Genomic DNA, 19,219 nt, shown 5'->3' on the forward strand with positions numbered 1-19,219 from the left:
TTACTTTAGCAGATCCATAAACCAGCTATATTTCATTGCAAGGCAAATAGCATGGTTGACTGAACCCTTTTAAACTCGAGTTGTATCCCTATTTGTTTAATCCTGAACTTTATAATTTGTTATAGGGGATAAAGCAAAACAAAATAATTAGCGAGGATTTTCAGAATCAAGATCAATAAATTTTATGTAAAATGCCAATTAATAGATCATGGAAATTATATTAAAATTGATCGTGTGTGAAATGTAGGTTGTATAGCTATTATCTCCTTTAGATTTAATTGCATAATTACACTTTTACTGCAGGGTTGGATGCTGGTAGCTGATATGGAGAATTAAGGATGTAAAAATAAAAGTGTTTTCAGATGTATTGACAACACGACAGATTTGGCATGTGTGTCATTTTAAAAAATTAAAATATACAGGAACCTGCATAATAACTTTCATATAACTTTAAAGTACATTATTGTAAATATATTAGCAATATAAGAGCAAGGAATTATTACTAGAACTGTAGACAATGCTAATTAGACACAGCTTGAGTAATGCATGTATTTGGATGAATACAATTAGATGTTTTTATGCTTGATACTGGAGTATTGTAAGTCTGTTTCAAATATTTTGCATAGAAACAGGCATTCATTTGATCAGCTATATATTTAGTTTGCACAGCCCATGTGGTATTCATTCTTTTACATTGAAGATTGACCCTAATCAATCATTTGATTATTCACAACTGTCTTATAGTGATTATGAAATTATTGTGTTAGGTGGCAGCTCGAACTGAACCTGGCTTGAAAAAACAAACTCAGGCAATTTCCAGATCAGTTAGCAAACGACGCAACAGATTTTCTTCCCTCTGGGGACTGGATACAACTGCAAGAAAGAAAGCAAAAGAACGGCCCAGCATTAACCAGGTTAGATGTTGCTGCTGTGTTTGGTTTTTGTAGATTCCACACAAAACAACACATGCATCTCATTATTTGTACATTGCAGGATTTTTACCTTGTTTCTAAAGCTGAAGTATGATTTGTTTTAAGATGGTTTGTATTTTAACCATTACAAACCGCATTAACTGAAACCTGAGGATATATCGACTGTGGAAGAGATAGTTTCAAAAGATGGTGGAGAAAGTATTTAGCATTGATTACTGACCAATCGACAATTATGTAAATTGACAACACAATTCATAAGTGTACAATGGAGAGCACTCTTTAGAAAAGTGGGAGCTGAAATGTAAATAATGGAATATTGTTGAGTATGAAAACAAAAGGAATGACAGCAAAGGCAAAATAGCCAATTGTGCAGCCCACTTGTCAAGGAGCGAAAACAAAACTAAATGGTCAAACAGAAATATTTCTCTTGCTGAACAACTCTTTCAGTTGGAATGATTGGTCACAAAGTTGTTTTGTACGACTGTCATCAGCATGTACTGTTACCTGGCATATTGCTATTCAGCAGTCTTCAGTCAGATGTAAGTTTCTGCTGCAGAAAATAATAGGACTCTTATAGCTTTTAACTTAATTTTCTTCAAGCAATAGTCTTTCGGATATTAATATTGATGTTCACAACTTTTATTCATTCCTGGGATGTGAGCATCATTTGTGAGGCAGGGATTTATTTCCACTTCATTGGATGGCTCAGGTTTGTGCTATTATTTTTGTAGGAAATTTCAGACAATTGTTGAGGATTAGCCCAGTGTTTGAGACTGAAGTCACTTGTCAGCCAAATAGAGTACATGTTGCATGTTTCTTTCAAGACCCAGTTGGGTTTTTGTTCATTTACAGTTTTATTTTTCAGATATCAGGTTAGACTTTCAAATTTGTATTTGATAATGTCTATTTTTACAACTCAAAATTGATTGACGATACAAGTTCCAAAAGCATATCATTCAAATCAAGGAATAAATGAGTTAACAATACAATACAATACAATACAATACAATATATCTTTATTGTCATTGTACCCAGGGGTACAACGAGATTGGGAATGCAATAATTTAAGTAATTAACAGCAACCCAACGAAACGAAACAATTGTAACAGTTTTTAGACAGGGTAAAGTGCAAGTTGATCTATGCGTTGTGGCCATCCGGCTCAGCAGGACCGGTTCATAGCAGCTATGGCCCTGGGGATGAAGCTGTTCCTGAGTCTGGAGGTGCGGGCGTAGAAGGCCTTGTATCGTCTGCCCGATGGAAGGAGTTCGAACAGACTGTTGCAGGGGTGTGAAGAGTCTTTGTGGATGCTGGTGGCTTTTCTGAGACATCGTGTGTTGTAGATGCCCTCCAAGTCTGGTAGCTGTGTTCCGATGGCCCTCTGAGCTCTATGGACTACCCGCTGTAGAACTTTCCTTTCTGCCTCCGTGCAGCTGAGGTACCACACAGGGATGCCATGCGTTAGGATGCTCTCTATGGTGCAGCGGTAGAAGGTCGTCAGCAGCTGTTGGGGTAGACCAGACTTTTTCAGTGTTCTTAAGTAGAACAGTCTTTGTTGTGCCTTCTTGACCAGCGCAGCAGTGTTATTGGACCATGTTAGGTCCTCCGAAATGTGAGTGCCCAGAAACTTGAAGCTGGACACTCTCTCCACACTGTCCCCGTTGATAGAGATCGGGGCATATTCCCCGTTATGTGACCTACGGAAGTTGATGATCAGCTCCTTGGTCTTGGTGGTATTTAGGGACAGGTTGTTATCCGAGCACCAGTCCGCCAGGTTCTGCACCTCCGCTCTATAGTTTGTTTCATCCCCGTTGGTGATAAGCCCGATCACCGTTGTGTCGTCTGCAAACTTGACAATGGTGTTGGTGTCGAATGCAGGAACACAGTCGTGTGTGAAGAGTTGAGTAGAGCATGGGGCTCAGAACACAGCCCTGTGGTGTGCCGGTACTCAGGGTGATAGTGGAGGACAGGTGCGGGCCCATTCTCACTGCCTGCGGTCGTTCCAGCAGGAAGTCCAGGATCCAGTCACATAATGACGAGCTGAGGCCTAGCTGGTGGAGTTTGGTGATGAGCTTGGTGGGGATGACCGTGTTGAAGGCGGAGCTATAGTCTATGAATAGCATCCTCACGTACGTGCCCTGTCTCTAGGTGAGTCAGGACAGTGTGAAGAGCCAGAGAGATGGCGTCCTCTGTGGATCTATTTGCCCTGTATGCAAATTGATGTGGGTCCAGTGAGTCAGGGATGCTGGATTTGATGTGTGAGAGGACGAGCCTCTCAAAGCACTTCATGACTATCGGCGTTAGACTAACGATTTGGCTTGTAACTGCTTGTTAGAATAAAACATAAAGTACTGGAGTAACTCAGTAGGTCAAGTAGTATCTGCGGAGGGAATGCATAGGCAGTGTTTCGGGTTGGGATCCTCTTCAGACTGATTGTAGTAAGGAGGAGCAAACAGGAAAAGTGGTGGGGGCAGAACTAAGCCTGGAAAGTAAACAGCAAGAGAGCAGCAGGATATCACAGAGGGGGAGCAGTGAGAGAGGGTCTCACAGAACTCCTGTGGGAGAGAGGAGACGGAACTTAGAGTGACCTGTCCTTCAGCCCAACTCGTCCATGCCAACCAAGAAGCCCATCTCAGCTTGTCCATTTGCCTGCACTTGGTCCATATCACTTCAGTCTTTCCTATCAATGTACAAGTCCAAGTGTCTTTTAAATGCTGTTATTACATTTGCCACAACTACCTCAACTAGCAGCTCATTCCATATACCCACCACCCTTGGAGTGAAAAAGTTGCCCCTCAGGTTCCTATTAAATATTACCCTTCTCACCTTAAACTTATGTCCTCTGGTTCTTGATTTTCCCCTATCCTTAGTAGACTCTGCGCGTTCACCCTATCTATTACCCTCATGATTTTATACATCTCTATTCTGCCACGATCGCCATGACGTTCTCTATAAACAGTAAAGCAACTCCCCCTCCTTTGTTACTCACACCTCTATCTCGCCTGTAGTAACTGTTCCCTGGAACATTAGGCTGCCAGACCTGTCACTCCCTTAGGCATGTTTCCATAAAGGCTGTAACATTCCAGTCGCATATACGTAACCACGCCCTGAGTTCATCCACCACATCTGTTGGGCCTGAAATAAATGCAATTTAATCCAACAGTGGTTTGGATTGTTCTCTGCTGTGCTCCTAACTATCCTGTCCACTGACCTTGCTTTCATCATCATCCGTACTGACGTCCAGTCTCTCACCTGCCTCACTCAAACATTGGATCCCGTCCCCCTGCCAAGTTAGTTTAAACCCACCCAAGTTGCACTAGCAAACAGGGATGCACAGCTGTGATCTTGCAGAGACCAGGGTTCGATCCTAACCTCGGGCGCTATCTGTGTGGAGTTTGCACGTTCTCCCTGTGACCATGTGGGTTTCATTGGGGTGCTCGGGTTTCCTTCCACATCCCGAAGATGTGAGGTTTGTAGGTTAATTGGCCTCTGTAACGTACCCCTAGTGTGAATGTGAAAGTGGGATAACAGAACTAGTTGGAATGGGTGATAGATGGTCAGCATGGTCTCAGCAGGCAGAAGGGCCTATTTCCATATTTCAATCGATCAATCCAAACCTGCCTGCCAGGATTTTGGTTGCCCTCCAGTTTAGATGCAACTCGCCCTTCTTGGACAGGTCACCTCTATCCAAGAACAGATACCAATAGGTACAAATTTGAATCCCTGCCTCCTGCACCAACTCCTCAACAGTCATTCACCCTATCCTATATTCCTGTTCTTACTCTCACTATCACTTGGCACCAGGTGCAATCTAGAGATTACTACCCTCAAACCTCTGCTTTTAAATCTTTTGCCTTTCTGCATTCACTCTGCAGTACCTCTTCCCGATCTCATTTGCACAATGACTTCTGGCTGCTCATCCTCCCTCTTATGTCTGTTCTGCAGTCGCTCTGAAACCTCTTGGACCCTGGCACCAGGGAGTGAAATCATCTACTGGAGCCTTGTCTATTGCCACAGAATCTCCTGGCTGTCCCCTTAACTAATGAGTCTCCTTTCACTAACTCTCTGCCTGACTTCACCCTTCCCTGTTGTGCATCAGAGCCAGGCCCAGCACACAGACCCGCTGCTGCTCTCTCTAGACCAGTCCTTCTGCCCAACAATATATCAAGGGTCATACTTGTTGTCAAGCGGAATGATTTCAAGTGATACCTGTACTCTCTGCCTACTCCCTTCCCTAGTGGCCACTTTATGCATGCACCATAGGCGTGACTGTCTCACTTAACCCCTATTTGTGACATTCTCTCCAGGATAATCCTGAGGGCGCCCAGCTCCCTAAGGTGATCTGTAAGGAGCTGCAGCTAGACGTACCCCCCACAGGTGTAGTTCTCAGGATAGGTATATTTTCAGGAGATTTCACAGTGGAGCACTAAAATGGAGAAGCGAGGAAATGCAGATGCTGGAATTTTGAGTCAAACACTGTGCTGGACTAACTCACTGGGTCAGGCAGCATCTGTGGAGGGAATGAACTCAATGGCCAGCTGGTTGGGATGTTCACTTGTCTGTCAGATAAATCAGCTTCATTATTTGCCTAAGGTACGAGTAGCTAAATTGTATCAAGTCAACTTATTGAAAGAATTATGAAATACTGAAGAGCAAAACGCACATTTTAGATCACTTGGGTTGGTATTGTTAATTGAAGATTATTCTCATATATAAATCATGACTGAACTGTGCAGGGCATTGCTGAATGCACAACATTCCAATGGCATCCCTGCATCTGAGGAAAATCATTTATTTAATTGAATTAAATCTTGCATTTGAATTATCTTCTCATGCGCTGGATGAAGAACATCCTTGTGCACACTTCAAGAACTTATCCTTCTCTTTACCCTTTACAGTTTGTTTGAAAATTAATTAAAATTCATTGTAATCATTATTTTGTTGCTTTACATGTTGCACAGATGAATCATCTTCTGGCCTCGTCCCTTTCATTCATTCACTATGGTGGCAAAAAGAAAAATAATGGGGTAGCAAATGAGAGATGACTTTTGATTACACACCAAATGAGGCCAGGTCATCTTTACCCAGTGCTATACTCCTGATCAAGTAAAATGCTAGGTTGTACTATGTTGAACCAAATTAAATGATGAAATATGTTTTTTTGATTTGTTACATTTAGCATGATAAACGAACTGACATATTTTGATTCTATTTTCTGTTTGACTTTGTGTGAGATTATCTGATTGCATTTCTTGCTGGGCGAACATGAGTTACGTCTTAATTGCCCATCATCTTCTCTGTGATGTTTATAAGGATTGGATTAATTCAACTTGATATTAATACCAACAAAAAAGCAGCTCATCAGGATGTAATCTTTGGCAGCTGAATGATTTAGATTTTATTTATATTGAGCTGAATTTAACTAATGGAATATCTTTTAACATGTTATAAAAACTCCACAACCAACGTATGACACCGGATAATAAATATACAATTCTGCCACAACATTTGTAAAGTAAACTGATGTGTTTACAATTAAAAGTTTCAACTGTAGATGTTCATAAACAATGACGAGATGTGAAATACAAATTAAGGACAATAAGTACTTTGGAAAAGAGCAATAGCTCCATTAACAGCAAGTTCCATTTTGTTGCCATCTGGAGTGGTTATATATGAAACAATTGGGTACTAAAGGGATGAATTTAAGATAAATCTAATGTCCTTCCTCCTCTGGGTTTATTTTGACCCTACCAAAACTTATAAATCTCTCAGTATTTATGTTTCAACATCATTTAATCCATATATATGCTATCTATGTATTCTTTCCAGAATTAATACCCTTAACACTAATTATTAACCGTTCAATTATCTATCTGATTATTGTCTTAATTTTTGAACTGCCTTTTTTCAACTCTATTATTCGTCCAGCTTCTGTGTTAATTGCAAATGCTGCTATTTATTCCTATTTTAACACAGAGAGGTCCTTCCTGGCAAATAGCAGGGAAATTCACAATGGTGATTTGTTCAGTTTTGACATGTATGCTTTCTGCAATTGTTGGGCATAGTGTAAGAATATAGAAGCTGAAGAAATAAAACAATAGAAAACAAAAGTAAAATAAAAAAGTACAGCAGCTTATGGGGAACAACTAGACAAATAGGGGCAAAATGTAAAGAAAATAGTTATGTGTTATCAAGATAATTTAATGTACCTTTATTTTTAGCTGTTCGGTGAGAGTGAAGCAACACTGAAGAAATCTTTGGAAGGCATCTTTGATGAATCTTCATCAGATACCAGTGTAAGTATGTATTGTAATGTGTACCTGTTTGACAAAATCTTAACTAACATCAGATAAGGTATATTGTATTGAGATTACAGTTTGCGCAAAGGCCACTTGTGAATCAACAAAACTTAAAAGTGTGTTTTTTGCATTCATACCATACTTGGAAAAAACACAGCAGTAAGTGTGTTTTCTCTTGGGCTATTTAAAAAAAAGTATTATATGTGCAAATCCCGTGTTAAAAGGGTGGTGTTTCCATTGCAAGAAAGCAGACTGTGTCACAATTCTTTGTCACGTGCAGCTCTGCAATCTGCACATGTGTCAAGAAATGGGAGTTGACAATTAAATTGTGTTGATCTGGTTTTTGTTTTGGGAAAATTCTGTGAGAATGAATTTTATTCCATATCTAAAATTTTGGGGTAACGATTTTAATTTCGGTAACGTGAATAGCTGTAACATAGGAACCACATGTAATTACGACATTTTCTACTGAAACCACTGGGAAATAATGTTCTGTTGGTTTCCGATGCAGTTATGTTGCAAATGGGGGATAAATCTAACTGAACAAGTTGTTTCAAGCACCTTTCCCTCCTCCCACCCCATCAGTGAATAGCCGAGAATCCCTAGACCAAGAAGATTGTTCCCATCACCAGTCTTACTGGCATTATCTGGAGCAGTGCATGGACTACTTCCTCTGTCTTTCCTGCAAGACAGTGAGAGTTATTATGCTATTTGATTTTGATTGCTTCTGCTGGATCTCTGCTGAATATTTAGTCACGGTAGCATTAAGTTAGAGCCTAATATTCTTATTGTCAATTCAGAGTCAAACTTGATGAATGAATGATGTTGATTTTTGTGACATTCTTATGACTTCTCTAGAAGTATGCATTGGGTAAATTGGCAAATTGTGACATGAAAAACTGGTTGCAAATTAGTTGTTTCTGAATACTTTTCACTTCATGATTATAATCATGCACATTTATTCCAATTTTTTTAGTTGAGTTTATGACCAATAGAGGAATCAGTTTTCGGCTTTCTGAGAAATATTTTAACGCAATTAGAGGTACTGCCTTCAGTTAGGTTTATAGATTAACTCAATTTTCTAATTTTTAGAAATATTAATGATTACAAATTACTCAACTTAAATTTTGTAAAAAAATTAATTAGGTGGTCAGGCAAGGATTAGATCATTAATGGATTTGAAAAAAGGGGAAGAGAATGGATTAGTGGCAGGCTACTAGGGATTGATGTACAAGAATAATAGTTAAATTTGATATGTTGCAAAGATGAAGTTTGTCTGATTTTAAAAAAAATAGAAGGGCATGTTTCCTCAGCTGGTGAGAGGCAGTTGTGATAAATACTCATTGAATTTCTTTAGTATAAGATATTTTAGGGTAAATAATTATCCCGATCTCCAACAATGAACATGTGTTGATTTAGGAAAATCAAATTTATGTAGCACATTTTTGTCGCAGATCACATCAAGGCATTTCACGGCAACCTCGTTAACTAAAATTTGACAATGGTTACTTAAGAAGGCAGGAAGTTAATGTTGCTAGCATTTTACCTCCAGTTTATCCCTGATTTCATGTTTCACTGCATAGCTTTGAGGTCAAAGATAAGCTAAACAGTGAGGAAGAGATAACCAGCTGTTCCACCCAGCCCAAATGAACAGACATTCAAAAGCTTGGTCAAAAGGGTCGTTATAAGCAGTGGAAGAAAGAGTGAGATGGACTGGAGAAATCTGGAGGCAGGGGACATAGATTCCAGAGTTTTGAGCCATTCCAGCCACAAATACTGCCTCTTATAGTGATTAAATTAAGTTTGTAGATGCGCCAAAGGCCAGTATTAGAGGATAAAAGATATACCACCGGTTGGCGCTTCGATGGCAGCCTCGCCTACAGTCTGTCTGTCGTTTTCGTCTTTTTTTGTTATTTTTAGTGAGTTTTAAAAGTATGTGTTAATGTTCTCTGGTCTGTTTTATGTGGGGGGTGGGCGGGGGGGTCGGGTGAAACATTTTTTCAATCTCTTACCTTGCCGGAGATGCGATTGTTTCCGGATCGTATCTCCGGTCGCTCTGCGGTCTAACTTGGTGGAGCTGGAGGCCTTGGACTGACTTTGAGCCTCACTGCGGGGCGTGGACCTACCATCAGAGCGTACGATTCCTTGCCTGGGATCGACTCTCCAACCGTGGCCTGCGGACTTTAACATCAAGGAGCCCGCAGTCTCGGGTTGAAACCGAAGTCGGGAAGCTCCAAAAGCCGCACGACATTCGCCAAGACCCGACCCGGGGTAGATCGCCTGGTGCGGGGCAGCTGAGATTGCCCCCCGATGCAGGAGCTTGATCGCCCCGATGAGGAGGCCCGCCGCTGGCTATGGGAGTAAGATCATCCCGTCAAGGGAAGGTTAGAGGCTCCCGACCGCTGGAGGACAAAGAAGGGAGAGATTGAACTTTTTTCGCCTTCCATCACAGTGAGGAATGCGGACGAGTCACTGTGGTGGATGTTCATGTTAAAGTGTGTTTTGTGTGTTCTGTTGCTTTTTATTTGTATGACTGTATGGCAAATGAAATTCCTCATATGTTACAAAACATACTTGGCTAATAAAGTATTATTGTGATTATGATGATCTCCGTGAGTATGGGTTTTGCAGGGGATTACAAAGGCAAGAAAGGATTAGATCATTAATGGATTTGAAAAAAAGAGGGAGAATCAATTAGTGGCAGGCTATTGGAGATCAGTGTGCAAGGATGATAGTTAAATAGGACATGGTGCAAGTTAGGACAAGCAACATAAATTCAGGGGACCTTACATATTTGGAAAGTAAAGTGAGGAAAGCTGGCCTGTATAATGGTCAGTTCTAGAGATACAAAATGATCCAAGTATATGGTCTGAAATCCATCTTATGGTCAAACATGTGACAAAGGTTATGAACAAAAATGATTCCGTTTCAGGTGCTGGAGACAGGGACTGAGTCAATGAGAATTAAGTTTCTGATGGGAACTAAAAACATTTAATTATGCTTATACTTAATTGGAAATCAACTTCATCCAGTGCTTTATGTTCGACAAGGAGATCTGAATATTTAGAGACCAAGTAGAACTCAAAGTGAAATAGGTACAAGGAACTGCAGATGCTTGTTTACACAAAAGTACACAAGTGCTAGAGTAACTCAGTGGGTCAAGCAACATCTCTAGAGAACATTGATAGGTGACAGTTCAGGTCGGGACCCTTCTTCAGGCTTACTGTTAAGTGGGGGGTGGTGGGGGGGGAGGAGAAAGCTGAAAAGAAGACAGGCAGAACAGAGCGTGCTAGGTGGACAGACGAGTGGGTGGGGGGTGAGGGGTTGATAGGCAGATGACTGGAACATAGGCCAGAAATAAAAGCAGGATTGAAGAGAAATTGTGCACCCAGTGGAAAGAATGTAGGAGGAGACAAAGGGGGAATAAAATGGTGGGGGTGGTGTGCGGGAGTAAAGAAAGTTGTTTGTGAAGTAGAGCTGTGTGTTTTCAGCATACATGTGAAAACCAAAGTTACTTGTGACTAAAATAAATAGGGCAGGATGGTGAAAGGCATTAGTGGTGAGTTTATAGGATCAGGAAGAAGAATCATTGCTCATCATTCTCATTCATGGTAATGTGTTATTTCTGTTGTATTAATTTTTCTTTGATTTAATCAGTCATATTTGTTCATTCGGTTTATACTTGCATTGTTTCAAAATATTTTATCATGACTGATTTCTCCTTTAGTGTTGCGATGTATTTTCACATGAATCTTGTTGCAAAAAGGAACTGGTACAACTTCAATTCAAAATTATGATGATATGTTTTACATTTACTTGCACAAATTTTGGCTGAATTCTTAAGGAAAGTACAGATGCCACCTACTGGTTAGAAGGGTAAAAGGCTTTCATTATCCGAGAAGAAATGTGAGGGATGTGGGAACAAACCTGCATGCCATCTTTCACATTTGGATGCGCTGCTTAGTTTCCATATATTATTTATGATCATTTCTCATTGCTTCTTTACCATTTGAATAAAATTAATTTACACAATAATTGTCACATACTTGACCTAGTAGATTTATTGTCCCAATAATGCGAGAAAGTCAAACCATTGAAGCATGCTGAGATCTTTTGTAATCATACTTTTGCTAGTTTATAACTTGCAGCCAGTTATTGCTCGCCTAGTAAATTACATTTTATATATTCCCGTCAGCTTACTTTTCTGAAATGAGTTTTTTTTTAAAAGTCGTCAGTGGAAAAAAGTAGAAGTTAAAGTCATATAGTCATACAACACAAAAACAGGTCCTTCAACCCATCTTTCCCATGCCTCATCCAAGATGCCTCATCCATACTAGTCCCACCTGCTCGTGTTTGGGCCACAGTAAACCTTTCCTATCCATGTACCTGCCCAAATATCTCTTAATTGTTATCGTACCTGCCTCAACTACCTCCTCTGGCAGCTTGTTCCATATGCCACCACCTTCTGTGTGAAAAAGTTGCCTCTCAGGTTCCTATTCAATCTTTCCCCTCTCACCTTAAACCTATGTACTCTGGTACATTATTTGCCTGTTTTGGGTAAAAGACTGTGCATTCACCCTATCGATTCCCCTCATGACCTTATACATACTGTAAGATCACCCCTCAGCCTCCTGTGCTCAAAGGAATAAAGTCCTAGCTTGCCCAGCCTCCACCTGTAGGCCTTCAAGTCCTGGCAACATCCTCAAATCCTCTCTGCACTCTTTCCAGCTGAACAACATCCTTCCTATTGCAGGGTGATTGAAATTGTGACACAACACTCTAAATGTGGCCTCACAAATGTCTGATACAACTGTGACATAATATCCCAACTTCCATAATTAATACCCTGACTGGTGAAGGCCAATGTTCTGAGAGCATAGAAACATAGAAACAAAAGAAAACTGGTGCAGGAGTAGGCCATTCGGCCCTTTGAGCCAGCACCGCCATTCAATATGATGATGGCTGATCATCTAAAATCAGTACCCCTTTCCTGCTTTTCCCCCATATCCCTTGATTCCACTAGCCCTAAGAGCTAAGTCTAACTCGCTCTTGACCACCCTATCTACCTGTGACACCACTTTCAAGGAACTATGTACCTGCACTCCTAGATCTCTCAGCTCTACAACACTCTCTAGGGCCCTGCCATTTACTGTGAAGTTCCTGGCCTTCACCTCACACTTATCTGCTTTAAACTCCATTAGCAATTTCTCAGCCCGCTTGCCCAACTGATCAAAATCCTAAATTGGTTTACCTTCAATTTCGGTCATCCTGCAATAGGGTGATCTTACAGTGTGTGTAAAGTCATGAGGGGAATAGTTAGGGTGAATGCGTAGAGTCTTTTAACCAAAACAGGAGAATAATGTACCAGGGTACATAGGTTTTAGATGAGTGGGGAAAGATTTAATAGGAACCTGAGAGGCAGCTTTTTCACATAGAAGGTGGTGGCATATGGAACAAGCTGCCAGGGGTAGTTGAGGCAGATACAATAACATTTAAGAGACATTTGGATCCCAGGAATGAGCCGACAAGCACTGCGCTGGAGTTTAGAAAAATGAGGGGGGATCTCATTGAAACATACAGAATAGTGAAAAGCTTGGATAGAGTGGATGTGGGCAGGATGTTTCCATTAGTGGGAGAGGCTAGGACTAGAGGTCATAGCCTCAGAATTAAAGAACATTCTTTTAGGAAGGAGATGAGGAGGAATTTCTTTAGTTAGAGTGTGGTGAATCTGTGGAATTAATAATAATAATAATAATATATTCCTTTATTCGTCCCACACCGGAGAAATTTACCACAGAAGGTTGTGGATATATTTAAGGCAGGGGTAAATAGATTCTTGATTAGTACGGGTGCCAGAGGTTATGGGGAGAAGGCAGGAGAATGGGGTTAAGAGGGAAAGATAGATCAACCATGATTGAATGGCGTAGTAGACTTGATGGGCTAAAAGACCTAATTGTACTCCTATCACTTATGATCTTATGACCTTCTATATGTAACTGATTATTTTTTTTAATTTAATTTTTTTTAATTCAAAAAAATATATTTGCTCTGATGATAGCATTTGCTTTCAAATAATGGTTGTATGGGTGAATTGCTCTTCTTCAATTCTTGTGGTAGAAAACTTTTATATTGACCCAATTGTTGCAACAAAAAGTTTGAATAGAGGTTATTATCGCCCTTTCTCCAGAGAGAGAAGAATCTGACCACAAGTATTCGGCAACAAACAACTGGGAGTGACAACTGGGTGATGGATTGCCTCGCACCTTCGTGGGTCTGCTTACCAGATAATCAACCTATATTGGTCGTACTACATCCAGGAAACTCGGCACAGGATATTCTCGAAGTAGCCTGTAAGGTATGTCCACTGTTAATTTACCTTATCTTTTCAATAAATTGATTATATTAGAACATACTTTGAAACTAATGGTTGCTTAAAATGGGAGTCTCACAGAATTTTTAAGTATTGATTACAGGATGAAAATGTTTTATTGCAATTGATGGCACGCTATCAAACCTGGATAGTTAAAATGTAGTCACAAGGAACTGCAGATCATTTGTATCCACCTATCACTTGCCCGGTGAAGACATAAAAAACTGGAGTAACTCAGCAGGTCAGGCAGCATCACTGGAGAAAAGGAATAGGTGATGTTTCGGGTCGAGGCCCTTCTTCAGAAACTTGCCAGGCTTTGTCACGCCGCCCACACCTGTCTTCCAGCTTTCTCACCCAATACTGCAATCAGTCTGAAGAAGGGTCCTGACCCGAAAGGTCACCTATCCATGATCTCCAGATATGCTGCCTGACCTGCTGAGTTACTCCAGCACTTTGTACCTTTTTTGTTGTTGTTAATTAAGTATGTTTTGTCAACAACTTTTTATTCAGTTTTTAAAATTTACTTTGCCATTTCCGTTACTTAAAATATCAATTCTTTTAAATTTCCATTACTATCTTTATAAGCCCCAAATGTGATTACTTTTTGCTGGGTTCTGCGGAGAACCTTCAGTGAGGTGCTTTATATGGCTAGCTCCAACTCTGAGTCCAGCATTAGGCTGCAAACACCTTGTTGAGAGGCCATTTGCATTTGGTCCCTCAATCTCACATCATTTGAATGAGGCCCTTGATTGAAAAGGCGAGTGGAGGTCATTAGTTTGTTTTGTTTAACTTGTTGTTAATTCTTTAAATTATTTTACCTCTGTTAAATTTGTTTTTTGGGTAAATTAATTATTTAAAAAATCTTTTAATAACTATTTAAAGGATAATTTATTGCATCATTTTTAAATGCATCATGTCATCAACATCATTTAAAAGCAGTTGACAACACTGAGTTGTTTTCAGGCCATTTAAGGTCCAGGCCTGCTGTCTGATGTCTAGTTGCTGCTTATGAACCACCTGCCTCACATGATGGCTTGATTCCGGACACAACACACCCTCCATGGAGATTGTTGCTGACTGATCAATCCTGCAGGAGATTTCCTTGCATATTGTCTATTTTTCCCCAAACACGTACTTACATTACAAAAATCTCATCCTTGACAATTTTATTGATGTGAACCATGTCTTTTCAAAAATACTGTCTGGGTGCAAGTAGGTCCACTTATGTCTACAATTTACTCCATTTAATTCATCCTTGTTATCAATTTTCACAGCAAAGCTGTATTGACAGTGAAAAATTCTGAATTTACCAACTCCTTAAAAAGTCATTACTCATGTAATCCATTTTTTCTGTTGACTTCAAAGTTCTCTGGACAATTGTACCACAGGAAGTCTGTAAGAAAGCAGATATGTAAATTGTACCCTCTGGGTTAGCCTTATTTGTGTCTCTATATAAATGATTCTATTCACAGATTCTTCAGCTCAAAGGCTGCTTTAAAGGTTTCCTGAAAATATCAGTGGTTCCTTATTGCAAGCTGATTTAGGAAATTTGGTCAATGTTATTTAAAAGGCCACTCCTGGCTTAATAATATCTGAGAACTTTAACATTGGTTTATAGTGAGTTAATTGCATTAAATGCAGGCTTCATTACATTTCCCTGATGGCATGATGCAGTCAATTCAAGGGTATGATTTTAATAACACTGAAAGAACATTAGGTATCCATACCAGGTATGTAGCTGATAGAAACTGGAGTTTGTGGCATTTCTTTGCTGTTTCTATATATATCTTTGGTTGCTGTGGTTCTGCAGCTTGGTTAGGATAGTTATTGACAAGTTGCTGCAGAACCTTCTTAAGAACATATTTGGTGCTATCATCGTGATTAGTGTTGGATGGGTTGGATAATTAAATCTATGGTTGAAATATTGATCAAGCAAACTTCTTTTCTGAAACTAAAGTAATGAAAAGTAAAGATTTTAATATATTAGGGTATAATTATCAATTATGCATTAGTATAAAAACAAGTGACAAATTGGCTACTTTTTTAAACTTCATGTCAATTTTTACACAAGAATTAACAGCAAATCGCTGATGAAGACTGAAGTTTTAGAAATTACATTTTTGAAAAGCAACAATTTAATATTCTATTAATGATATTGCTATGTGCATCCAAATTGTGACACCATTTAGTGACACTTATTGTTTACTAATCATTACACTGTATTTTTTTAAGAATCATGCTTATCAGATAAATACAAAATTGTTTTGGAATATCTTAAGAATTTTAGTTTTAGAGGTACAGTATGGAAACAGGCCGTTTGGTCCACCGAGTCCATGCCCACATCACACAACGATCACACATTGATCACACATTCACACTAGTTCTATCCTACACACTAGGGACAATTTACAGAAGCCAATTAACCTACAAATCTGCACGTCTTTGGCGTGTGTGAGGAAACCGGAGCACCCAGAGAAAACCCACGCGGTCACAAGAAGAATGTACAAACTCTGTACAAACAGCACTAGTAATCAGGATGAACCTGGGTCTCTGGCACAACTCTACTACTATGGTGCTCCACATATCTCTTAACGTTTATGACTTAACAAAATTACATTGACTATTTTGTTGATGCCTTTTGGTGTACGAGCAAGGGTCACAAAATAATAGAATCATTTTATTCATAGTTTATTTTATTTATCTGAAATTGTTACGCAAAAGGCAGAGCGAGAAGCTTGTCACTTCTAGCTTTCCAACGTGCTGTTGACTTACAAGTGAGATGTTTGATTAATATATTAGGGTATAATTATCAATTAATTATACTTTGAGAGAAAGAGAAACAGAGTTTATGGGAAAAGGAATCAAAGTACAGAGGTAGGCAGAGACATTTTGAGAAATGTTGATAGATACACTGGTACATGTATACTCAAATACATATAGGGAGATATAGAGAGATTGAGAGAGAACTATAATTGAGAAGTGAAGATTGAGGTTGGTTATGCACCGACATAAATGAATTTATTTCATGACTGAAGCTTGCCTGAAGATAAACTACACATAAAGATCATTTAAACAATGGTATTAATTTTATTCTTGAACAGATTTAAATGTTGCTGGTAGACGTTTTGAAATAGTTTTATAATCTGAGATTCTTGTGACAAAATCAATAGTGACTGCAATGTTATTGCAGTACAACTCTGATAATCCGGCATGCTTGGGACTTCAGTGTTGCCGGATTAGTGGACTATCTGATGTACTTTTAGTAATACCACAACATTATTTTCATTCCTTTTTAAGATGTTATACAATATGATAAATTGTTGAGTGAATCAGGTATGTTGAAAGGGAGCACAGGAACTGGGGTTCATGAGTGGAAAATCAGTGTGAGAATCGGAGACCTGGTAAGTGGCAGTTGAGTGCAGCAGCTGAGTTAAGAGGGAGCATGGCAACCATTACCTGGTGAGTCAGATGCTGGACCATTGGGATATTCGACCTGTTAACCGTGCACTTATGGAGTTCTATATTCACCTGGCCATGTGCTTTTCAGGAAAATAGAAACATGTTATTGTAAAAGCATCACTATATATAATGCACTTGTTTTCCACAATCTATTCTTATAATGGCTGGATTACCATGAGATGGTTTGTTCGTTAGAATTTTAATAATATAACAATATTTATCAATCAATGAGATTTTAAATATTTTTAATTTTTCTATTTGATCAAACATGATGCTCTGCGCGAAAACATTTAGCATTAAGTTTATGTATACCTTGACGTGGTCTAAATCACGCTCCCATTTTTGTTTGCATTTCTCATTATTAATCATATTCATGAAATATACAAATATAAATGAAGTTGGTTATAAATTATTCTGATGCCTTCTTCTGTATTATAACAGCTTTCGTATTTTTTCTCCTGTCTCTTGCATCAGCTCATACACATTTCCCTTTTAGTTTGATCTGCATCTTCTCACTTCAAATCATAATGTGAGTTAAGAACCTGAAGTGTTCTAGCACAGTAGTATCATAAAGGTGTCAAGTAATCAAACATTTCATTACAGGCTTTTAAGAGACAAGCAATCTTATTTATGTTTTTTATTTGTTGGAATAATTTTTAAAATCACTAGGCTTTGGCCAAGGTTTTTCCATTTTTAAAATATTTTGATGGATAAAAGTATTTGAACAAAATAATTTTTGTTTTTGATTTTCCTACATATTTGAAGACTTGTTTTAAAAGCCTGCACTGGAATTTAGAATGCTGCTTAGTTAGTTCTGATAGATGCTTTAAAATATTTTTGGGGGCAAATGTTTTTCATTTTTGTATTGCAGTTCATTGTTTAAAACTTTAACCATTAATGGCATTCCTTCATAGCCCCTTTGAAAATAGATCTGTTATTTAAATATAAAACCAAACCTCGTACTACCTAATTAATTTGCACAGCATATTAAACTGTGTCTCAATTATTTTTCTAACATTGTGCTGCTTGCTTTTTTGATCAACAGTAGTCTAAAAATTAACAAATGTAAACATGCCACCCAAGGAAGGGAGAAAATCTGTTTCAATGTAAAAATAAATTAAAATGCAGTGAAACCTTCTGAATAGCCTGGTTATTTTGGTTTGAAAGACAAAGATTCTTAAAAGCAACTGTTTAACTAATTCCAGTTTCAAGAAATTGTTTAGGGAAACCCCATCAAAGAAGTCCAAAATAACTATTTACCAAATGAGTACTGTGCTGTTGGCAAATCAATGCAGATATTGGGATTATTAGATGATATCCATCTCACTTTGCCATTTTGGATTGCTTTCTGTGTACTGCAAGATGAGCAGAGGGATAGACAAAAGGTTATTGATGAGCAGTCTTCTGATCAAAGCTGTGGGTACATTTCATTATAAAGAACAAATGATTTCAGATAACAATTTAATCTCTATCCATCAGACGAATGTCTGCATACTTTCATAAGGCTTTTGATGAAATGTTTAAGAAAATCTGAAAAGAGATAAACTTGAAGTTTACCATATTAAATGTTTCTTATTATAGCAGGATTTTGTTTTGCTTTGTACAGTTATCTGTTTTGAGGCAGCATCATGTTCTATTTGGAACTTAAAGTGGGAGGTTGCGTGGCAAGAACCTTGTACAAAGCAGACCTTGTGTTATAGCAAACCTTGAACTAAACTCAAATCGTGGATTTTGTAAAGTGAGAACACAAATTCATTTCTAAAGTTGTTTGTAGATTTGGATATTTTTCAAATAAAGAATCATAGACCACCAACTAAAAGCCTCTATCTAAGTTTCAGTTCTGTTTTACCTTCATCTTCAGGTGATAAAATTGGTAGAGCAATCCATAATATCTGAAACATAGTTGATCTGGTTGAAGATAATGGCAACTACATTTTATTTGCTGATCATAGAAATTAGTTCTTATTCATTTGTTTATACCAAAAACTAGTTCTCAGCCTTCAATGAGTTTGTATGATGAGCTTGTATTGCTGTTATTAATGTCTGGAACTTCATTAATTTAGCACGTGGTCTTGATGATGTACCATCATTTGATCAGGACTAAATTATATTCAAAATCCTAACGACATTGATAGAAAATAATTTATAACACGGCATTACA

The 19,219-nt window shown here is 38.6% G+C and overlaps 1 protein-coding gene across 2 annotated transcripts in view; it reads left to right on the top strand.

The window, feature by feature from the left end:
* Positions 1-19,219, top strand: part of tiam1a (TIAM Rac1 associated GEF 1a) — a 243,819-nt gene that overhangs the window by 109,738 nt on the left and 114,862 nt on the right. The window contains exons 9-11 of one of the 2 annotated variants that reach the window (XM_078408889.1): positions 768-914; positions 7,152-7,226; positions 13,417-13,584. In XM_078408889.1, the coding sequence (XP_078265015.1) occupies positions 768-914; positions 7,152-7,226; positions 13,417-13,584 (390 nt within the window). Of the gene's footprint in view, positions 1-767; positions 915-7,151; positions 7,227-13,416; positions 13,585-17,542; positions 17,588-19,219 lie in introns of those variants that run through there. The other variant, XM_078408890.1, reaches the window with a different exon arrangement.

Source organism: Rhinoraja longicauda, chromosome 12 (genome assembly GCF_053455715.1).
Source record: "Rhinoraja longicauda isolate Sanriku21f chromosome 12, sRhiLon1.1, whole genome shotgun sequence".
NCBI lineage: Eukaryota > Metazoa > Chordata > Chondrichthyes > Rajiformes > Arhynchobatidae > Rhinoraja > Rhinoraja longicauda.